We start from the raw sequence: 24382 nt of genomic DNA on the forward strand, positions 1-24382 counted from the left end.
CTTTGAGCATAATGGACTATAATACGCACAGGCCATCCAAAAAGTTCTAGCGCACCAGTCATGCTAGAATATGACTCCTCAAATCTTACTGCATGAGTTCTAGATATCCAGATTTCAGCAGGCCGTGAAGCTTGACATCAATTCTACAGAATGTAATTTTGATTAGTCTTTGCAGACTAATTACTAGCAAACCTCTCCTACAAGTGACCATACTTAACAGAAGCAAAAGCACAAAACAGGTGTTACTGGTGTGTCAGCTGGAGGAGGGCAGTTGTCATGTGACACATTTTGAGAGGTTTTCTCAGTCCCTCCTGTTCATCATCATGAATTGATTTAGTGAGGGAGAAGCAAGGCAGGCAAGAGATTAATGCACTAACAAGACATCCTATGTATTCAAACACATATCAAAAGGACAACCACCTAATCTTCCATGAGTTATGCCATTTCCATAGGCTTAAACGCTAAGACTTCATTTTTATTTAAGTAACATGTTTTTTGAGCAGACATGAAGCAGGAACTTTTCATTTTCTGGTTCCCAATTGCAAGGCATCACTGATCATAGCTGTGGCCCCTGGGGGGACACGAGCAGCCACCACACGATGGCGTTGACAGGCTGCTGAGTCCCAGCAAGTCACAAGTTTGCATCCATATGGCTGCAGTTGAGACTGGCCGGATGATAGGATGAGAAAAGTTTTCCATCTGAAGAAACATTTACATTCCTATACAGCCACGTGATAAAACTGCAGTTGCTGGAGAGGAAAGCACATCGGGAAGTCCAGCAAAGACTAGGATCTTATCTTAAGCACAGCTTCCAGTGGTACAGAGCAGAAAGGCTATCAAATTTGAGCTAGAAGTTTAGGGGAAATCCCCTTATGCTTGGAAAGGAAACGTAATGTTTCAGTCTACTAAATTTGAGCTAGAAGTTTAGGGGAAATCCCCCTATAGTCAGAAAGGAAATGTAATGTTTCAGTCCAAGATGACAGGAGAGCAGATGTACAAACAGCTGAACACCCACACCAGGACGAGCAAGGAGTTGCAACTACACTGTTAATAATTTTCCCTCCACAGAGAAGAAATACTGCAGGACAGTGTCTCGAAGACTGAAGAACAGACAGAAGAAAACATTAGTACTTGTACTTACTACATATCAGTCCCATGCTGGGCATGTATTTAACCACAACAGCCAGCCAAGCTTGTGGTTTGGCAGTAAACAGCTATCATGAATCCAGCGTTGTGCCTGAACATTGACTTAGTTGCTCAAGTGCTGACTCTCATGCAAAACCAGAAACCATAGGCAGTTGGATGGTTCCCAAGAAAGCTGACACTTGCAGATGAGCCATCACAATAAGCAAGAAACATGCTTCAAGTAGTAAGACAGGCAGCACTGCTGACTTGCCTGGCAAAGCTAGGGGCTTTACTTGCTACAGAAACAGTATGTACTGTGGCTTTTTCACACATGTATTCTGGAGGTCCTGCAGACAAAGAGAAGTGTTGGAGTGCCATTTCGTAGGCCAGAATACAATAGGGTATGCAGCCAGTACTAGCTAGCCTTAACAGCCAGCATACAGGAATGGTTCAGGGTCTTATTTAGCCATAGGAAGAAAGATACTTTTCTAGTATGCACCAAACCTCACAGGCAACTTTGTAGATCAGCCAGAAGAATGTGCTAGTGTTGCCTCTTGCAATACCTGTTTCCCTGTCCTCAGTCTAGTTTTAAAGGTCATTTACTGCACTGGAATAGCGCAGTCTGCCTCTTGCTGCCCCCCATGACTCACCTGTCTTTGCACGTAGTCCCATACATCTTGTAAGTTCCTCTGATCATCCTTCAAAGGGTCATAATTTTCAATCAGATTTTCAACTATGTGGGACACCTCTTCTTTCAGCTGGTAAGGTAAACAAAAAAAGGCCAGAGACTTAGATTAATTAATTCTTTGTAGCTTCTTCTTCAGGGCTTAGCATACATAACAACCCTCCCTATCACATGTGTTAGGCCTGCTGTGGGTCCATGGGGTCCATCTTCCCCACATTGGAGAAAAACAGGGACTTATTGTCATGAACAGGAAAATATTTTCTTCTGCTCTAGCTCCAGTAAATGATACTAGAGCAGAAACAAACTGTGGACAGAGTGGAATAGTCAGTAGCTTCTCCTTAGACCTTCTTCAGAGGATCAAAAGGCAACAGTTAACAGATGCACAGGCTATCACACTCGCACAATAGAACTATTTAAGTTGCAGCAAAGAGATATGTAGAATCACAATTAAAATCATTGGAAAAGAAGCATTTAACAGGTACACAAAGCAATGCTGAAAGGTAAAAAGCAGCCAGGCAGTGACAAATCCTACAGACTAACCTTCAATACCTTACTGTACAGTTTTGTCTATGCTTTTGTGAAAAGGCAATAAATACGATCAATAGGATGAAATACAGAATAGGTTTACCAAGATAAGGTCCAACTATGATGACCAGGTGGCATTTCTTGTTAAGAAGAGCTTTTTCTAGGCAAAAGTAAACAAAACTATTGTGGTTTGAATTAAAGTAGGATCAGTTTATAACTTCAGCTAAGTCTCATGTAAGTAACTTCATTTTCTGAAAGCTAACTGCATGTTTTTCACACAGGGTTCTTTCTAGAAGTGGTAGCAGGACACTGGCATGCAGAAAGGTCAGTGCTTGTACCTATTCCTATATTAACCAAGGCCGTCCTTGAGCTGGCAAAAAAAGGCCACACCTGCAGGGAGAGGTGAACAGGACAGGTGACCCCAAACTGAGTGAAGTATTCCATCCTATGTATGTCATACCTGATATAAAACTGAGAGATCACAAGGGGCTCTCTCTCTTCTGCAATGGCAAAATTGTAGTTCAGCTCACTGAGATCAACTGTGTCAGGCCAGACAGATGGGAGTTGGATGATCTTTCTTCTCATGATGTCTAGCTCTTCCCCTTTTAATTAGTTCACTTCCCCTTTTCTTTCCCTTCAAATCAAGGCAACCTGACCTGGTTCTCACTAATGAGATTAGCCTTGGTTGCTGCCATAAGCCTAATCAGTTAGTGAACCTCTGAGTTTCCACCCTCACTTCTGCACATTGCTGCTCCACACGTAGAGAGAGAGGCAAGGAGAGCTGGGTTTGTGGCCCTACCCTGGACCCCTCAAAGCTCTTAGCTATTAAGGCAAGATAGATTCTTGGGTCACTTCTGCAAGAATCCCAGGCAGTGCGTCCGTTCTGTATCCCAGGACCCCCCCAGAAGCTGAGATAGGGACTGAATTAGATGTCCCCAATCACAGCTGCATAAGGAAGCCATATTTCTGCTCTTCCTCTACTCTTGCAGAAGAACAGGCAAGAAATCTTACAAACAAATCTGATTTCAAAAAGTGAGGCATTTCAGTTAAAGTAAAATTCAGGCATTCTTAGGTGTTTCAGAAAGCAACTGCAGAAAGGCGTGGTATTACACAAACAACAACACAGCCCTGCAGGGCACACACAGAGGCAGCTTGTTCACAGGTTTATCTAGCAGAGCAGCCCAAAGGGGAAACACTGATCATTTATCTGCACTCGGTAAAGAAAAACTGAATAACAAACTAGAAAGGCACATCAAACACTTAGGCAGGCTTTCAACATCCTCACCCTCTTCATGCATTTAAGGCCTATTGGGACTCAGTGCTGTGTGGAGCATGATTGCTCCAAGAAATTACTACCCTTGTTTTCTGGGCTCCTGCTGTTTCCCAGGTCTAGCTAGACTGGTGTCAGAAGGCACATCCCCACCACCACATGCAGAGGCATTCTAAGCCTAGGCACCAGAGCCACTGACCACTGCCAGAAATCAGCAGGGCTGTCAGTCTCTCCTTCACACAGGCTTACTGAAGAGGGAGCCAGTGAAAGCTCAACACCAGAGGCAAGAGCATAGGTCCTTGATTCCAGACTCAGAATGAATCACACAGGCTTCTTCTAGTGTCAGGCACCATAGATAATCTATCCTGTCCCTCTGTACAAGACTAAAGCTAGATCCTTCCCCCAGCATTTATTAGCATCTAACCTGCACACAAAAAATAGGCTCAAAATCCAGGAGGGGGCTGTCATCCCCTAGACACTTCAGATTCTGAAACTAATGCATAGTCTATAGTCCCAGGCAAGTCGCTGCACGCAGGTCTGTTTGCTGCAAACAATAGCTAGCAAGTAGGACAATTCCCAAAAGACCACTGCTCTCTTTCACTCAAGACATTTGGAGCCAAGCTGCAGAAAACTCTGTGAAGTAGGCCGAGAGACCTTGCCCAGGCTCTGGTAGGTTTAGGGGCTTGTTATCCACCAGCTGTAGATGAGTGATAACATTTAATTCAAAGTAGAGTGCCATTTGCAACATTTGTGACATTACTATTTTGTTGTTCCTAAAAAACCTCACCCCACAGCAGCTTTGGTCACGAACAGATGTCGGGAAATGGATACTGCATGAACACCCTCTCAGTAATACTGGGCAGTTGCAGCCTGAAGGGGCATTCCTCTAGCAACATCAATGGGCGAGGCAAAGCAGCAGCCTTCCTGTCAGGCATAGCCTTTTGTAGTTACATTAACTCTATTTCAGCACACTTTCATATGTCAGGGTGGGGAAGGATTTTGACACTGAAAAGGAATGGATATTCCAACAAAGACATCAAGTGAATCTGTTTAGTAACTACTAAGCAAGAAAAGGGCAGGCAAAGAGGAGTACAACAATCCTGTCTACTCTCCTGCAGTTACAAGAAGTGAAGAAGCAAGTATCAGCTTGCTACATTCTGGATCCGAGATCCTTTCCTCCACTCTTGTTGTTCCTGGTTTTATATCTAACCAAGTTCCTGAAGTAGGAAAGAAAAACACACAAAGAACACAATAGACATCTAGGGAGTGGATCTTGACCAGTTTTCTTTTGCTTCACTGTGTTCTGAGCTGGCCTGGGATGACGTACATCAAGTGAAGCAGAGCGACACACAGAGAATCACTGAACCGCAAACATAAACCAGTGTTTGGGAAGTTTCAGCAAAGACCTTCCTGAAACAGTTTTTCTTAGTGCTCTACGCAGGTAGTCCAGAGGATCTCTGAAATGGAAGGGCTCCAGAAGAGATTTTTCCATAAGTTTTGTTGATCGAGGACTGAACATGAGCATCTGTTCAAAGCCCAGCTTCCCCTAGAACTCTTCTGGATCCATACAAGTGATGATCTCAGCCACACCAGCTCCAATGTCTGTGCAGAATAACCCCCAGCACTTTTACTCTCTCCCTGGTCTGACTGAGGTTGAAATTAAGAGCTACAGCTCAAAAGCTGGAGTTTTCTGAAGTAGAGTGACAGCTGGAAGAGAAATACCAACAGAGGTATGGAATTTCATGGTCCAAAAAGTCACATTTCCCCATCACAGGGGAATGCCCATCCCCACATCGCCTCCCCTGCATTAGTCAGGGCTGTTTGTTGAGAATCAACAGCTTGTTTAAACTTGTAACTTCATAGATCACCCAGCCAACATTTCAGTTTCTCCCTTGGTCCAGCAAGTTACATTCCCACCACATTTGGCAAGGAACCCGCCAACAGCTGCTAACAGCCACTTGTGCAAAGCACGTATCGGCCATGCAGGGGGCAGGCACTTTCCCTATCACCAGACTTCACCATCAGGCCTCATCCATAACTTCCCCAATCACCTGCTTTCTGTAACAAGCTAGTAAGAGGTTTTTCTTAGGGGAAGCAAGCACAGCCATGCATCGGTGTAGCTATACAGTCACACAGCAGTACAGGGTTACCCACAACTTGCACCAGAAAACTGCATACCAGGACAGAATCCAGCAGGGACTCCACAGCTGCAACATGCTCCCACTGCATGAAGTGTGGCTCCAGTTTAGCTTTCAAACACTTGGCTGTCTGCCCTGGCACTGCCCTAGCCAGGGAATCCATACCCAGGACAGGCTGTTGCACTGCACTCAAGTAGCTCAAAAGTTATTCCTTTTACACTACCAAGCCTATTTGAGCTCTAGAACCATAGACTATGAAACTGCACTCCTAACATAGATCCACTTCAGAATGTTACACCACTCTGCTTTAAGCTCAAACTGTATTACAGTAACTGTCAGATGCTCAGGTTGGCTCTTGGGGAAACTGACAGCCCTTCCAAGAATTTTATGTACAGATGCAGAAGGACCAAAAGGATGGAACAAGGTGACTCAGAAAGGGAGGCCAGTCAGAAGACCGATCACTCATGCTGGTAATCCCTCAAGGCACCAGTGCCAACAACGTGGTAGCAATCACTGCTACTACATACCTGAACAGTAGTCTGCAGCAAGAACAAGAGAAGGTGTGATCAAAAGCCTTTTAGGAATTTCTTTTTTACTGTTCCCACTGCTCCAAAATAAACCCTGGCTATCAAATAGAACTTCATAATCCTTGAGGAAGTAGCACTCCTGAGGCTGGCAGATACAGAAGCAACAAACTGAATAGCAAAGCGGCTAAGCTGGGGTAAAGGAAAGGAGATTCTAACCATACCTGCTAACAGTATAGCCCAGCTTGGAAGAAAGAATTTCCAGGTGTCTTTTGTTCCCCAAGACCAAGGGAAACATGCATAGTAAGCAAAACTTACCGTTTCTTTCTGGAAGTAGATGACCAACCCAGCGGAAACCTGGGTTATAAGGATTACCATCAGGCAGGTGAAGTACTGGAAACAAAAGAGAATAGATGACCACTATCTGCCTTGAGAAAGGTCTATACATAATAGCACAAGATTTAGTAAGAAGTCACAATATTGAATCAACACCTTTGCCTGAAGATATGCTCTACTATCAACAATGCTTTCCCCAGTAAAAGGCTTAAGTGCAAGCATCCACATCAAGCCAGTGCACTTCAGTACTTCTCCCACCAGTAAAACTTTAGGATGGAGAGGGTTTACACTCTGCATGTGTCATTCCAGCAGAGGCTTCCCTCACCCACATCCACCTCCATTCCCAATCCACTCTGACCTCAATCGGTTGGACCCTGCCTACCCCAAGTCTCCACAGCAAGAAAAGTCAGTGTTACAAACCTAATTAGAAATGATAATACATAAAGTCAACATTTTTTTAAAAAAGCTATTTAATTTGTTTGAGGCTCTTAAATTTATGACTCACCAGCAAACTGCTTTTAAGGGAAGTTTGACATCTGAGGTTACTTTTAAATTGTGGTAAGTACTACCATTACATTAAGAGATGTTCCCAATATCAGTACACACAATGTGGCCATACTTGGTTTCCTATACATATGTGCTCTGAATAAGCCAAGCAGCAGGCTGAGGTGTGTGAAGCTGGTGTTGTCTCAGCTGTCATAGACAGAAAATTCCCTACAGATGAACTGTTTGAAGAGAGGTCCTGACACACAGGGTGTTCCTAGTCAAGTCTCCCTCTGCTCTTGCAGTTTCCACAGAAGTTGAACTTTGCAGCCGAGCAGAATACTGTCAGTCTCGTGTCACTGCCCTTGATGTCCTTGCACCACTGAAAGCACAATGCCAACAGGGAAGTTGAGGTTTGGGGATAAGGTACAGAGTCACCTGGGACATCTCTCCTCAGTTAGCAGTTCTCAACCCACTGTTTGCAGAATGTCAGTGTCATTTGCTGTCATTTCAGAATTATTAGCTCATCATCAGTAATGTCCGAGGAACCACTGCTGCAGTCTGTTGACTGTTAGAGAATTTAATGCGTGCAAATTAAGAATTGGACCCAAGCTGACCACGCAGAAGCACCATTCCCAGAAGACTTGAGCCCCAGCTACCATCCAACATATACTTTGCAGGAGAGGTATTAAAAGGTAGATCTAAAACATCGCAAGAATTCTCTCACCAGTCCCAAAAGGCATCGGATTTCATTGACTGCTCCAATACAGCCCAGGAACCCCATCAGCATGGTGAGAGCCCCAACACCAATGAGGATGTATGCAGCAGTCTTCAGGGAGGGAGATGACATCTCTGTAAGGGCAGGAGAGACAACAAAATTAGCTACTGACAAAAACTACATCTGCCATTACTATTTAGAGAACTGCCTACATATCTATTTATATTAGTCTGTTGTCTTCTCCAAAGGGAATATACAGAGGTGTGTTGAACACAGGGACAGAAAGCTGCTTCTGGATGTCTTCTGATAAAGGAAGAATTTCAAAGCCAATCTGCAGATCTTCTTATCTCGGAGCATGGAAGACTCAAGGTCACTCCAAACAAGTGAACCTTGTTTAGAGAAAGTTAGCTGCTTACTGAATGTTTAACTCCCTCATGAATACATTCTGAGTGACAGAGTAAGAAAGAGTATGTTGTACTCCACTACTGCTGCCTATTTGGTTCAATCCCCTTTGTCGTCTTCAAAAGCTCTTATTTTCCAAGTCCCAAAAAACTTTGTTTGGCTTCTCACTTCGATGCATTATTCCTTGTTCCAGCCATTCTGTTTTCACTTAGTCATGTGCAGTCAGAGAGACACAGAAATGCTGTGGAGTGAATCATGATGCAAGAGCTACAGCTAGTGCTGAGGATAGATAATGTGACAGGTTACCTGACCAGTCAGTGCAGAATGGCTTGTGGCCAGACACTCACTGCAGGCTGTTGCAGAACCTGTGTATGACCCCAGGATCAAAACAGATAGCATGCCCAAATTAGCTACTTGTTACATATCCTCCTGTCTATCCCCTGATACTGTGTCTGGAATGACTGTGTTCTTGAACATGCAACAGTTTTTCAATCAAGTCTAGGCAGTATTGTTTCAGACATACTGATGCTGTCAGTCCTCTCCCCTGAACATTTAGTACTGTGAGCAACAGAAGAAACAAGCCACTACATTTAGGTTGGTCACAGGACTATTTCTTGCAGGATAAGGTTGGAGGGAGAAAGTATTATGGCATAAAAGTTGAAGAGAATGTCTAAAATTAGTAATCAGAAACCTCATTTATCATTAAGAAACGTTCTTAAACCTGCAAGGTGCACAGTGTAGGGGAATTCAGGATGTCCAGCAATAATGCAAATAATGTTCCTAGAACTCAGCATTTAGTTTCCTGGACAGAAGTCCTAGGAGGCAAGCTTCCTCCAAGCATCTCCTAAAATAGGTTAAGAGAGAGAGTAACCGAATCCAGACTAATATTTTCCTCCCTAACACGTACCTCCCCCCACTTCTGACACGTGGTGCAAGTCATCAGCTTCCAAACTTTTTCCCTAGAACATGCCAAACAAAGGAAAAAGATCAGTTATCAAAAAATGCACCAGAGCTGTTTGCCACACAGGCCACTTCAGACAATTCAGCCTTGATCCAATTCCAGGCAACACTCTCCCTGGCTAGACACATGCCACAGAAACCAGGATCTCGTTCCTCCTTATTCACTAGTCCTGGGAATCTTGCTGTGCAGGTTCTGTGCTGATACTGCAAAGCATTTACTGAAGGAGCAGCCTTGCAGGAGCGGCCTTCACAAAACTACCCTATTCTCTCCCTCAGAATCTGCTCAGCTATCATACAAACATTCAAGCACTCAGGCTGCAGTACCTCCACGGTGCTAAAAAGCAATTACTTCCATCGACTTCTTTTTAGATGAAAGAAAAAGGTGTTTCCAACTCAAAAGCCCTTCGGAGAAGTGATCGTGGCAGGGTGACAGGAGCTGTGTTTGCACGTCTACTCTGCATTAAGTCTAGCAAGAGAAGGCTCTGCTGGCAGACAACTCCTGTTCTATTTGCTGTCACTCCGTGTTTTCCCCCTGCACTGGGCAAGCAGCCAAGGAAATACAACAGGCTTCTTTGGCAGCAGCTGGAGTGCCCTGCTGCGCTGGGTTCCCTCCCTGATGCCTGGGTTACTAAAGCAGAGGGAAAGAGGAACGAGGCATGGGAAAGGAAGCAAGGGGGCAGGGAGAAAGAACTGATGCTGGAAATCTCCAGGAAGAAAGCTAAATCCTTAAATGTCTTGTTAGAAGAGTTTCTGGGTAAAACGGGAAAAAGCAGACCCAAACCCAGGGACTTCATTATCTCCACAAGCAGCACAAACACTCATCAGCCTAGGGGAACAGCTGCTGGCCCACTGGTACTAAACACACCTCAGACCACAATGGGTGCTGCAAACAGCTAAGTCCTGGCAAGGTCCTTTTTGACTGTCTGTATTAAAAGCATGTTTCAGCTTATGCCTCTACTTTATTAATCAACACTCCCTTATTGTGCTTCTCACCCTTCTAGCACTGCAGTAGAAAGTGTGATGCCACAGCACAACAAAGAGCAAGCAGCAGTCACTGTGTGTTTGGCATTAGTGGGGATGTTGTCTCCACCCAGCACTTTCCAAAGCCAGGCCAGTGCATTTAGCAGGACTTGGGAGATGAAGTCCTTCACAGGATCAGTGTAGTTAGGAAAAGGGCTATGAATGCCATTACTGTGCATTCCCTGGGGCTGCAAGCAGTGTGCACTGCAGCATCTGAAACTGGTGCCAGAGTCAGCAATTCCAAAGGTTGCAGCAATGAGTAACCAGACCTGCCAAGCAGAAAAGTAGTTTGAACGGCCCTCTAGGAAAATGCGGAAAGGAAGCAGAGTTTTTATAAGACGGAGCTGAGCTACTCATTTGCTGAGAGTCCACTTAGAGCCCTGCTAGCTCAGTTTTTTGGTTGTTGCAGAAAGCAGACCCTCTGTTAAGATTCAAGTTCATGCTCTTGACTGACTTAATGGGGAAGGAAGCTAGCTCCTCACACATGCAATACACAAAGCACATCTGATGGCCAGGCTAAGTCTCATGAAGTGTCTACAATCCAGTGTGTTTTAGAAATCCAATCATTAAAGATTTACGCAGGCCCATACCTTCTGGCACCACTAAGATCTGCATCTTCTATTGCTTAGGAACAAACAGACTGGATATTTCCAAAGTACACAAAGCATCAATAAAACCAGGTACCTTTTTTGGCACTTTAAAAACAGTTGAATTGAAATAGATCATTACAGAAAGCAGTGAGAATATAAGGGGCTTGCATAACAAAACCACATCATGTGTTGTAGAAACACAGAGGATGAAGTGAAAATAGGATGAAATACTAGTCCCTAGGTTTAGAATTATGTATTTGGATTGTTGGGTAAAATGTCAATGGTCTTACACAGTCTGACTCTGGTGTTGCAAACCACAAGACTAAGAGGAATGCTGCGCCTTCAGGGTTGCTCCCTTTCACCCTGTCCTTGACAGTCTCATCTTGCTATACACCATGTTACTGCTCAGGTCACAGAGTATGCAGAAAAACACTGCCAACCCCAGACTATACCATGGCCAAGCACAGCCCCTGACTTGATACAATTCAGAAGGAAAAAGATGAAGAAACATGGTCTTACGCAAAACTGCAATGAAACTGGTTTTGTCAGCCAGAATCCATATTCCAAAACCCAGGATCACAGCACCCAGGATCTGAAAGAGCAAGAAGAGAACATATATAGCTGGCTTATCAATTTAGACAAACAATACAGTCATCATTTTCCATACCTCCGAAGTAAAAACAACTACTCTTTTGCTGTTCCCACCCATCTCCCCTCCTGGTACATCTCCCAAAGTAAACAGGATTAGCATGACTCCAGGAAGAGATCTTCAGCCAACTGCACAGGAGCTCCACATTGTCTGGCAATCCTTCACACAGTGTTTTAGTAGTACATGATGTTGTATAGGACCATCTGAAACAGTCTCAGGAAGAGACTCCCTGCTGCTAGAATCTTGTTGTCAGAAGCACAAGGTAAGTGCACAGCTTCTGTGAAGAACTAAGGAAGGACAAGCACATCTAACATGTGATTTCAAAGATGTTTTTAATAGAGAAGTCCCTGACCCTATGGGACCAGGCTGGGAGCCAGCTGCCAAAGGATTAGGTATCTGGGAACTGGAACCTTCCCAGGAAGGAAATCTTCAGCTTGTCATTCTCCATTATAAAGTTATGTCTTCAACCCATAAATGTAAAAAGCCAGCAGCATTCACTTTGCATGCAGATTCCACTGAATGAAGTGCTTTGCCCCTTCCAACGCTGGGCTTGGGTATTTTGCTTTGGCCCCTGGTTTATGCCAGAATACCCCAGTTCCTCAAGTCAGCACATCTTACTGCCAATAGAGAGTCAAGCATTATGAAACATCAGCCACGGTCCCTGCCTTTCTCACCACAGTCTTATCTAGGGCAAGGATTAGTAGCACAGTATGTTCCTATGAGGACTCAGCTGAATCTGGACTCTGAATTCAGATGGCAAGAGACATAGAGCTTTCCTACCTCATTTTGAAAGAGGGAGGTATGCTTTGTTTAAGCTTCCAGATACCATCATGCTTTATGCTTCACTGTGAGGGTGACCCCCTCTCCCAAACTAGAATCAAGCAGTATTATACTCATAATAAAGTAACTGTGCTGAGAAGCCTGTAAGTCTGCAGGTTTGGTAAGAAGCTGAAACTCATGCTGTTCAGCCAACTAGCAGTGGTAAAAGCTGGAAACCACTTGTTATGCAAAGATCTAAAACAGACTTTGAAGAAAAAAGACAAGGAGTGCAAGTAAGATGCTCCCAGAGGACATGAACTGCAAGCACCAGTTTGTAGACCAGCAGGATTTCAAGACAGGATGAAGAGAATAAACCAACAGGGCTGAAGAGGGATTGTAATGCAGTGCTTCATGAGAGAATGTTCAGGTATTTGGGAGAAAAGAGAAATGCCAGACTACCACCTGAAGCAAGCTGGCACAGACAGTTATGTGTACAGGCATTGGCTCCACACTTTGAAAGCTTAACTGTGCTTCAGCTCCTCATACAAAGAAACTTTTCTGAGCAAAGAAAAAGCAACAGTCTGAAATAAGCTGCTTGCAAGCTTTTCTGGCTTGGCTGAGAGTACAATTTGTAGTTAGCTATGGTGACACGATTAGAAAGTCAACAAGCAAATTCCCATCTATGAAGCTGTAGAAAGTATATAGCTGTTGTCTCGAAGGAAAAAAAAAAACATAAAGAGAGAGAAAAGAAAAAGAGATAAGATAGTAGTAACAAGAACAAGAATTTCCCCTTGCATTATGTCATAACATGCTGCACCACTGCACTGAATCTGCTGATCAGACTAGAAAGGCCCCTTGAACATGCAACAGCTGTGGTGCCTAAAAATTTCCTCTCAAAACTTGGGATTGCCAAGAACTGCTGAATTTACAGTTTGAGGCAGTCTCACATTTAAACTATAGTCTTAATAAAATATTTGTCTTAACAAAGATGCAAACCAGGCTGAATGCTACATCTTGGCTCACTGATCTGAAATATCACTTAAGTTTTGCTGTTGCTGACAAAACACAGAATGGCTGCTGAGCTGAGTTCCTGGGAAGGTATTTGTTATGAAGTATTCAGACTATCCAAGGTCTGTTTTCACTCTGATCTTTGCTCTAGTCCACAGCTGATGTGTTTGCCAAGAGCTGCTGTGGAAAACACTAAAAGGTGAAGGTAAGGAGAAAAACTGCAAGGGGAAAACACTGTACTGTGAGCAGTACATTTACCTATTAACACGACAGTATTTCTGCTGAGCCTTTTCAGAAGTTTGCATAGCATAGTAAGGCTGCTTCAGACCATCCATAGAAGAAATGATGTCTGCCTTCCTTAGAATTTAATTCCTCTGCTCCTCTGCTTTAAGCTCCTGAAGTGGGGCACAGATGAATCCCCTCCATCCAATGGGTGGAGGTTTCACCCCTGATTTCAGCAAGATCCTTTTCTACACTCAAGAAAGAAAGATGTAGCTCCCTCAAAGCAGGACCAACAGTTTCACAGAGCACAGACCATTGAAGAGTGGCATGAGAGAACTAAGCTGTGATGGAGCGGCCTCATCTTTCCAGAAAGAGCAGCTGGGTGTCCCCAGCTCTCCCCTGCCAGCATTGCCTTCCTTCACGCTCCAGCTGTGTGAGGTATTGGTGAGACTGGCACAGGGGCCAGTAGAAAGGCCCTTAAACTCCAGGCTTTGTTTTAGGTAGTATCCTTCTGCTCCACTTACAGAAGGGTTAGAAGTAGGGCAGACGGTTATGTTCTCTAAACAAATAGTTTCCAGAGACTGTTGATCTTGTCTGACAGAACTGTTTCTCCTTTAAGCAGAAGCAGCTGCTGTGGCCCATGTCTGCTACCCAAGAAGGCTGAGATCTGTTAAGTTTTGATTAGAGAAATTAAGCATATACGCCAAGCTTATGTTTTTAGTATCTTTTGTAGCAAGTAGGCAAGCAGTCCAAATAACTTCCTTCCCTTTAATCAAAGCAGGTCAAATCCTTTCCTGAAGTAAGGCTTCAGGACTACAAAATACCACCTAGTCCCCAAACTACTTCAGGGACCCTATATAGCAGTGCTATATTTGCAGTGCTACAGACTGGGAGAAGTCTGTCTAGAAAGCTGCCTGGAGGAGAGGGACCTGGGGGTGTTGGTTGACAGCCGACTGAATATGAGCCAGCAGTGTGCCCAGGTGGCCAAGAAGGCCAATGGCATCTTGGCTTGTATCAGAAACGGCGTGACCAGCAGGTCCAGGGAGGTTATCCTCCCTCTGTACTCGGCACTGGTGAGACCGCTCCTCGAATACTGTGTTCAGTTCTGGGCCCCTCACCACAAGAAGGATGTTGAGGCTCTGGAGAGAGTCCAGAGAAGAGCAACAAAGCTGGTGAAAGGGCTGGAGAACAGGCCTTATGAGGAGCGGCTGAGAGAGCTGGGGTTGTTTAGCCTGGAGAAGAGGAGGCTGAGGGGTGACCTCATTGCTCTCTACAACTACCTGAAAGGACGTTGTAGAGAGGAGGGTGCTGGCCTCTTCTCCCAAGTGACAGGGGACAGGACAAGAGGGAATGGCCTCAAGCTCCGACAGGGGAGGTTTAGGCTAGACGTTAGGAAAAAATTCTTTACAGAAAGGGTCATTGGGCACTGGAACAGGCTGCCCAGGGAGGTGGTTGAGTCACCTTCCCTGGAGGTGTTTAAGGCACGGGTGGACGAGGTGCTGAGGGATATGGTTTAGTGTTTGGTAGGAACGGTTGGACTCGGTGATCCGGTGGGTCTCTTCCAACCTGGTTATTCTGTGATTCTGTGATAGCAAGGTTCCTTCTTACAGACCTTGAGCTGCAGAGAAATGCCGTTTCAATGACTGACTGACTTCAAGGTTCATTAGTACGTATCTAAAGGTTTAATTCATCAGCTCCAAGCAAGGTTGGAGAACACACTTCAGAAAGCAAGGGCTGGCCTTCAAAGGGTGCAAGCACTGATGCTTAGCTCAAGATCCAGAGCAGACAGAGCTCCATTACCAGCATTAACATTTATATTTGTGCAAGCACTCTCCTCAACAATATTCAGCAGCTCCAGGAAACAAGCATGAGGTATGCAAAACCTGTCTGTGCTGGGAGCTCACAGGAACTCAACATCTAGATTCTCTGCTAGATTAATAGTGATCTACCACATTATATAAGCTCAAGAATCCCCCTCCACTCAGACCCTGAATAACCATATTGGAAAAAGCTTCTTCAGTCAACTACTTCCTATGACAGTAAGAGAGTAATGGATACCAACTTCGTCAACATCTTGCACATGAGAAATGCCTGCCGTCAGTCAAGACAGAAGCCCGATCAAAATCTTCAATCTAAAGAAGCATCAAGCTCCCCTCCAGAACACAGCAGCTTCAGAGACCTCACTTCCACAGAGTAGCCTGAGAGGAAAGACAGCACCTGTGGTGCACTGTAGGTTTAGCAAAGAGCTCATTAAAGCAGTTTCTCCCTTTGGTCAGCGCAGACCTCCCCACCTCCCACCTTAAAACTCTTCTTCTCCAGGCCCAGATCAGCATATCAGGTCTGCTTTCCCTCTAGGGAGAGGGGCTCTCAGCTATACTAGAGGAGGTGTTTTGGAGCAGGGTGTGCACAGGGCAAAGAACAGCTGTTTCCCACCACTTGCAGCCCAGACAGGAGGGCTCAAGCCTCCTAAGACCCATAGAGGGTTTCAGAACTTGCCATCCTCTCAAGTCCTGCAAAATATAGGAAAATGCTTTTCAATGCAGATCTGGGTCAGAAAGATGAAGCAGTCCAACTCTGCCTCCCGACAGCACCACTGTCCCCACAGGCTGTCCACAGCCATACCGGCCTCAAATTGGAGAGGGGATAGCGATGTGGAATAGAGAGTGTGCCGCTGACTTTCAGTCCTTAGATCAGAGCTAACTACTCTTAGGATGAAAGCAAAATGCAGAGAGGAAAGAGTCAACAGAATAAGCCAAGGAAAACCAGATCCAGATGTGCCTCAAGTTTAAGCATGTATGTCAGCAGCACAGCTCATCCACGCAGGAAGCAAGAGAGAAGCTGTGTACAGGGCCACAGACCAGAAAGCAGTGCTCATCTTATCATGCTCTATTTCCCTCCCTGCCCTCTCAGCCTGGTCCTTCCTTCCCCTTACATGCTGCACAAAGGGTAATAATATCAAGCTATTTTCTTGCTGCTATGTAGAAAGCTGAAAACTTGTGCTTCCCCAACATCACATCCCACTGCAGAAGGGCAGCAGTACCTCCACTGTCAACATGACACACGATATCTAAACTTCACAAAAGGATTCATGCAAGAATGTGTGTGGCTCTCCCAGATCCACTCTGATCCAAAAAGAGCTCATCTTTTGCTGAGCCTCACACTTAAAAATAATTGCATCCACTGGGCTGCCTTATTTCCCCAGGCAAGCCTGCCCCAGTCTCCTCCACCTCCCAGCTTCATTTCAAACAGGGGACCTGGGCCAATTCATCTTGTAAAGAATAAAAACGAGCCACTGGGACTCAAACAAAATTAGAGTTGTTCTTTGAAGCCTGCCTGACCCATTTAGGAGGGCAGTACCACTGTTTGGCAGGTTTTCTGCTCCAGATGTGGCAAACAAAGTAGTTACAACTACTCTCCTTCCAGACCCATAACTCCCATTTTCTTTTCACACTGCAGGAAGGGAGCTATGTGCATTGGAGACACCGCGTGGGTATTGGAGCTTCTCAACATACCTGGGAGCCACACAGCAGCTCTGATGTCCCTCAGCTTCTGGGATTTCCTCACTCCTTCCAAAACTCTGGCCATTTTATTTAATGAACATGCTAGGCCAACATCCAGGAAAAAAACCCACTTTTCCAGCTAGTTTTAGTCCAGGTTTTCTTCCTTTGTACTCTGCAGATGCCCACAATACTTACAAGGAACAGGAGATTGAAGAGGAAGAGGAAGTACTTGGTGACTTTTAGGCAGCCAGACCCCATCTTCTTTCACTTACTGAACCTAAGGGGAAAGACAGACAGATAACCAGTTATGTCAGCATCAGGTCCTCCAGGCAGCTTTCAGAGCAACATCCATACCCCGTGCAGAGCTCTGGATCATATGCTGGGTCTCAGAACAGATCCACAAAAGCATATGCTCCACAAACTACCCCAGCCGTCATTTCAGGGCAGCAAAACAGGACACTACTATCACTATAAATACAGTCATTGCTGCCAAGTTCTGGAGAGTGACCGAGGGATGTCAGCAGTTACAGAAGGGATTTAATCACAAATACACTGCTAATTCCATCACTATTTATATGGACTTTGCATTAATAGCATCAACCAAAACACTAACTCTAGCTACCACTCCTGTCAGAGAAATGGGATGTGCTTATCTGAAGGAGCTCACAAGGCCAGCTGCCTCCCCAAGAAAATCTCATCTCCTCACGACCCCTAAGCAGATGAAGGAACACTGGAGAGCAAGGCCAAAGGGTCAGTTTAAAAAGCAGCATTAAACCAAGCTTCCTGTGTGTGACTTGGTATCTGATGCTTTGATAACACATGAGGACCAGCAAGTCTGCTCCACGGTTACAAACCACCAATTCCGTTTCAATATCAAGACACACAAGATTTCAACAAGTCCCAGTTTCCAAAGCCAACCTCACAAATTCAGTGCAGCATTGGCGCATTGGTAACAAGACGTTGGATTTAGTTTTTTGGTACCAGCCACACCAACTATACACATCCATAGGTGGCTGGCAAACAATACAGAGAGGGCAAGAGACAAACTCCAGGGCAGGTCTCCAAGTCAGAGAGAAGGTACTGTGTAACTCTGTCCAGTTACCATAGCGGAAACCTATATAATCTCTTCTTATGCAAGTTTACAAAGCTGCTCTTAACACTGCAAATTAGGTAGCTTATCAACAATGGACGCTCATCAGGACCTGGGGGAGTAAATAAATCTGTATTATTGCAAGTTACTCCAATTCTCGCTTGTCTGACAGTAAAGAGCTCAGAAGCTAGGAAATACTTCCATAGACCATACCCCTGCTACTGGAGCAAGCCTCCTCCTGTGAAAGCAGCACAGCTAAGTAACACATGAGGACCCACAGAATCACAGAATCACAGAATAACCAGGTTGGAAGAGACCCACCGGATCACCGAGTCCAACCGTTCCTACCAAACACTAAACCATATCCCTCAGCACCTCGTCCACCCGTGCCTTAAACACCTCCAGGGAAGGTGACTCAACCACCTCCCTGGGCAGCCTGTTCCAGTGCCCAATGACCCTTTCTGTAAAGAATTTTTTCCTAACGTCTAGCCTAAACCTCCCCTGTCGGAGCTTGAGGCCATTCCCTCTTGTCCTGTCCCCTGTCACTTGGGAGAAGAGGCCAGCACCCTCCTCTCTACAACGTCCTTTCAGGTAGTTGTAGAGAGCAATGAGGTCACCCCTCAGCCTCCTCTTCTCCAGGCTAAACAACCCCAGCTCTCTCAGCCGCTCCTCATAAGGCCTGTTCTCCAGCCCTTTCACCAGCTTTGTTGCTCTTCTCTGGACTCTCTCCAGAGCCTCAACATCCTTCTTGTGGTGAGGGGCCCAGAACTGAACACAGTATTCAAGGAGCGGTCTCACCAGTGCCGAGTACAGAGGGAGGATAACCTCCCTGGACCTGCTGGTCACGCCGTTTCTGATACAAGCCAAGATGCCATTGGCCTTCTTGGCCACCTGGGCACACTGCTGGCTCATATTCAGTCGGCTGTCAACCAACACCCCCAGGTCCCTCTCCTCCAGGCAGCTTTCTAGACAGACTTCTCCCAGTCTGTAGCACTGCATAGGGTTGTTGTGCCCCAAGTGCAGGACCCGGCATTTGGCCTTGTTAAACCTCATGCCATTGGACTCTGCCCAGCGGTCCAGCCTGTTCAGATCCCTTTGCAGAGCCTCCCGACCCTCCAGCAGATCGACACTTCCACCCAGCTTAGTGTCATCCGCAAACTTGCTAAGGGTGCATTCGATGCCTTCATCCAGGTCATTGATGAAGACATTGAACAGGGCTGGACCCAGCACTGAGCCCTGGGGAACCCCACTTGTCACTGGCCTCCAGCTGGATTTCACACCATTTACCACCACTCTCTGGGCCCGGCCATCCAACCAGTTTTCCACCCAGGAGAGTGTGCGCCTGTCCAGCCCAGAGGCTGACAGTTTCTCAAGCAGAACGCTGTGAGAAACTGCGTCAAAGGCTTTGCTGAAGTCCAGGAAGACCACATCCACAGCCTTTCCCTCATCCAGTAGCCGGGTCACTTTGTCATAGAAGGCGATCAGGTTAGTCTGGCAAGACCTGCCTTTTGTGAACCCATGTTGACTGGGCCTGATCACCCGGTTCTCTTGCATGTGCTTCATGATAGCACTCAAGATCACCTGTTCCATGACTTTCCCTGGCACTGAGGTCAGACTGACAGGCCTGTAGTTTCCTGGGTCCTCCCTGCGGCCCTTTTTGTAGATGGGCACAACATCAGCCAGCCTCCAGTCCAGTGGGACTTCCCCAGTCTTCCAGGACTGTTGGAAGATGATGGAAAGGGGTTTGGCCAGCACATCCGCCAGCTCCTTCACGTCTGAGGTCGGCTTTCCTGCTCCTCCTTCCTCCCCTGTGTTTAGTTATGTTTCCTGCATAGGCAATGAAGGACTTTCAAGTCCCTTCAAACTTGCTCTAGCAAGCTCCATGCTCAAAACAGACCACACTGCTTTAAGAAGCAACAGTCAGAGGAAGAGCAATATTAGGTTGGGGTCATAAGTGTGGCCTAGTAAGAGCAACAACAGAAAGCAAGACCAGCAGGCAGAGTTTCCTGCTGCCAGCCTGGGTGTACCAAGGGTCATGAGCCCAGGACGTTCTTTTGTTTCAATCAAAGGCTTTTGGTTAATCCTATTAAATATTTAGGTTAACTCTTGAGCTAAACTGGTATGTGGGCCTTGTTATAACTGGCTAGTCTTTCCACCAAGCAATGGTCATCCTCCACCTACCAGAAAAGAGCACAAGTCTGAACTCAGTATCTGAAGACAACATCACTGCTCTAATTTCAAGGGATGCCATAACCAGAGGCTGTGTTAAGCCCATTGCTGCACAGCACCTAACAAGACCCTACTGAGATGGGAAAGCAGCACAGAAACACAATCTCAGCCAGCTGTGCTGCAAGTTGATTTTAAAAATCCCACCTATATAGCAGTCATTGCACATCTTTCTGCACAGCCAGGTGTAGCATCATCTGGTCAGAGTGCATAAAACCAGCAGCGACCCAAGGTAGGTTGCTTCAAATTAGGCAGGAAAAGCCCCTGTAGTAGTTTACTTACACCAAATATCAAATACACAGCATTCTTATTCCCAGTCCTGTTCCCCCTGTGCAGCCATGGGCTATAAGCTGGTTCTGTTCCAGCACATGTACTATGCAACAGCTGCATCACTACCAGCCTATGAAAAGGGAGTGAAGGACCTGTTAGCAGATTTTTTACCTTTGCTTAATGACAGCAAGTTTATTCAACATGCCTTGCTCATATGGGTGCAGCTCTCCTACCACAAATCAGCTTGCTGTTTCAGAACAGCTGTAACCAAAGACTACTGTGCCCTTCAATGGTATCTCAGAAAATGGCTGAGTATTTGAGCAGAGGCGGCACAAACGCCACTTCCTTCAAACTGTGTGCTCCCCCCTCCTTTCCTCTGCTGGAGAAACTTTCTCTCTAATCCCAGCAAACACCAGCACCTAAGACTACACTTGGAGAGGAAAACTAGAGACATAAGTTTTCCCATCCAGCTGGCTTGCTTACTGGCTTCACCGTGAATACATCTCCTCTGAAAAGCATCACAAACTGGAGCCTGGCAGTTTAACCAGAGCACTGAGGCAGCCAGGTCCCGAGGTAATAACGAACGTCTGTTGTGGGGGAAACAACTCTTTTTCTATGCTTCAACCTAGCCAAGAACTAAGCTAGATAATAACCTCCTGCATAAACCAGTGGACTTCTTAAGATGTCTGGTCCCAGGTGCAAACCTCCATATTTTTAATCTGAAGGGGCAACTCTCAGCACTTGCTCATCCACTTCCTAGCACTCAGCAGCAGTATGCTCCCCATTTCCATCTCTGTCCATGCTACTTTGATTAGTCAGGAAAACAGAGATTTGCAGACCTGTTAGGATCTTTAGAATAGTTATCTAAGATAATTAGGTAGTCAAACAAGTTGAGAAGAGCTGGTATGGAAGGCAAGGTGCCTGAGGTGACAAGAGTAGAAGATTGCTATGGTTCTTCTACTCCTAGCTATTTGTTAAAGGCATACCACCTTAAACGCCTATCAAAAAAAAATCCCAAACTCCAACTATACATTACAGCATTATGCACCGTTTTCCTCTTGCAATAGAGACCTATGCCTTCTTCATAGCTCCTAGCCATCAATTAATTCAATGTGCAGTTTTCAAGCCAAAAAGAGAAACAGGTTTTGAGAGTTTTGCTTTGAGCTTTTAAGATACTTTAGGGCTTCACATACTGAGACATTACACATTTTCCAATATTCCTGCTATCCTTAAGAAATTAAACTTACTTTTGTTCACTACATTAATGTAATTCCTCAAAATCCTACCTTGTTGCACAGTTATAAAACTAGCAACACTGCCATACAGTAGAAGCAGCAGCTCAAAATTTGAGATTTGGAAGCAGACAAGGTTGGAGATAACAGGGCATATCCATGTGCCACATGGCAGTGAAGAGCTGACTTAAGTACACAATCTTGCCAGCCAGTGCCACCTGTGAATTGTGGCAGAGCTGATCATTTGCCGTCAACTTTTGAGCCCTAACATCCTGCAGCAACTTGTGCAAAAGTTTGATACTTGAAGTTTGCAACTTTTAATTCAACCCATTATCCACAGTTGTTCTTTGTTTCCTTCTTTTTCTCTCCAACCCAACTGCTCTGACCATTTGTAATTTCCTCTCCAAGCGGCCACACACAACCTTTTCAACAATCCTACCCACGTACCTCCAATTTTTCCTGCCATTCTCCAGACTGACACTAGCTCTGCAGACAATTTTCACAAAAGACCATACCGTCAACTTGCAGAGTGGCATTTCTCCCTATCTCTCATTTCCCATCCTGATTGCAGGATTATTTATGCGCACCCGATCAGTTTGTTGCTTTGAGGTACTAGTGCCATAAAAACCTGCTTGCCAACACAGCCTGGTGAACTTCTTTGTAGCTGATCCTGGGCGTTTCTCATCCCAGCTTCAGCCCAGGGACCTGAACAGAGAACTATCTCTTTCCTGGAAGCCATCAACTGATCCAGGACCTGAGTTCCCTGTGGGGAATCAATGGGACAAGCCCATACAGGCTAAGCCAGCATCACTGCACGGCTTCCTGCCTCCTACACCACTTCCAACTCTCAGGCCAGTCATTATCCCATCAGCATTGAAGATAAGATTTGTATGGGGAGTACAAAATCCAGGACGTGTCTAAGGAGAGGCAACAGAGGCCCACTTTGTTAGCAACAGCAGAGGACTCCTATCATGGCTTGTAGACTAACTTATTTTTGTTGCAGGAGCCTGCAATTCTCCCAGCACCCCCCTCCAGCAAAAGGTGACCAGGGTGAAGGACAGGCAATATAGGGGGAGCTGAAGATGTCTGCCTCCTGGCCCCACCACCAGACAGCAAGGAGGAAAGGCAAGTGCTCCTCTGTAGATGTTTTAAGCACATCAGTCAAGGGGCAGAGAGGCTAAGCAAGATTTTAATTGCAATGCGACTCTCTCAAATTAGATCCTGTACTGCCTCCATCTAGCAAGCACTGCACGTTTGGTGTTCGCTGAAGTTCATGATATTTGGCTCACGCTAGTACTGTACATGCCTGTGCCATGTAGCTTTGCCAGTAAGAGTTCAGCCTTCCTCTGCAGCACCTCCCTCACAACGTAGTTTTCTTCTGGATGAGCTCTGGCAGTTGAAGCACCTAAGCTGCCAAGTTACTGTACAGCACATAAGGGGATCATTCATGAGTGCAGTGAAAGAGAAGAAGACAAGCAGGAACAATGTCAACACAAACCAGAGTAGACCAGTTGTGGAAATCACCATCTCAGTACATTTACTGGCAATTTCAAAGTTCCTGCAAACCCTCAAGGAGAGCACACGTGCTCCTGAGAGCACCAAGCTCTGAAGGTCAGCCCCAATACTCCAAGTGGAAGAGGGTTCACCTTTTAATGCATCTACATAGGCTGGAAGATGGGGTCCCCTCTCCTTCAAACCCTCCTCCTTAAGGGAAGGAATGATTGGTTACAAAGAAGCTGTAAGTCGTTTCTATCTACTTTGGCCAGTTGCTCCCCACTACCAACCCTCAGGCTCCAACTCTATGGAGTGCAAAACAAACGCAGACTGCATACATGTACTGCTACTATAATAGCTTTTACCAAACTCGGAAGAGGTCACACAAGAACCAGACTGATGCCAGCTCTGCAGAGGACTTCCAGTTGCTATTGTCGCCACAAACACCTTGAATGCCCTGTATGGCTGGCACAACAACTCTTTTCTGCTATCCCTCCTGCATGCATTTGGTCAAACTCTCAACTGTATAGATGGAGAGATGAAGCAGCCAGTGCTGTGAAGTAAGGTTCTGTGGCAAACCCTGAGGATCCTGATCCTTCACATTTTGCATCTGATGTGGCAGGCAGGATCTTTGCATGGAAGTCCAGCTAGTCCACTGAAGCAACCTCCAAAGCAGCCTAAGCAGATTACAATCACTGCAGGCAAACACAACCTTCCCCATGCCACCCTGAGCCTAATAACTCGCAACAGTTCATCTCCCTAAATATGCTGTTACTAGGCTGGACTTTGAAAATCTCTAAGTTCTCCATGACCTGGTCACACCACCTTCTTTTCACACCACAGCAGTGATCAGGGTTAGCTGGGCTCATTTGTAGACAGATGGCCCAAGAAGCCCTGGAGAAGGAGGAACTCTCACTGATATACTGAGGTCACAGAACTGGCTCCCTCTGACCAAAGCAACACCAGTCCCTAGGAAGAGATCAGCAAGCCACTCCTTCCATAAAGATTTTTACCTACACAATAATTTGCATGAGCTTAAGGCCATTTTGAAGGCTCATGCAGTTACTTTTTTGCATTATTATCCCAATCCAGAGACCAGAACCAGCTGTATACTAGGCTAGAGACCCACAGAAACCAGCTGGGGATCAGAAATCCC

At 45.7% G+C, this 24382-nt stretch overlaps 1 protein-coding gene across 2 annotated transcripts in view; it reads right to left on the reverse strand.

Annotated features, from left to right (window-relative positions):
- The window catches only part of CD82 (CD82 molecule), a 346751-nt gene that overhangs the window by 3644 nt on the left and 318725 nt on the right, over window positions 1–24382 (reverse strand). For both annotated transcript variants that reach the window (XM_069857924.1, XM_069857923.1), the window contains exons 2-6: window positions 17110–17191; window positions 11296–11368; window positions 7814–7938; window positions 6586–6660; window positions 1776–1883 (exon numbers count right to left, since the gene is read on the reverse strand). In XM_069857924.1, the coding sequence (XP_069714025.1) occupies window positions 1776–1883; window positions 6586–6660; window positions 7814–7938; window positions 11296–11368; window positions 17110–17172 (444 nt within the window). In that variant the 5' untranslated portion in view covers window positions 17173–17191. The remainder of the gene's footprint in view (window positions 1–1775; window positions 1884–6585; window positions 6661–7813; window positions 7939–11295; window positions 11369–17109; window positions 17192–24382) is intronic.

This window comes from Phaenicophaeus curvirostris, chromosome 5 (assembly GCF_032191515.1).
Source record: "Phaenicophaeus curvirostris isolate KB17595 chromosome 5, BPBGC_Pcur_1.0, whole genome shotgun sequence".
Lineage (NCBI taxonomy): Eukaryota > Metazoa > Chordata > Aves > Cuculiformes > Cuculidae > Phaenicophaeus > Phaenicophaeus curvirostris.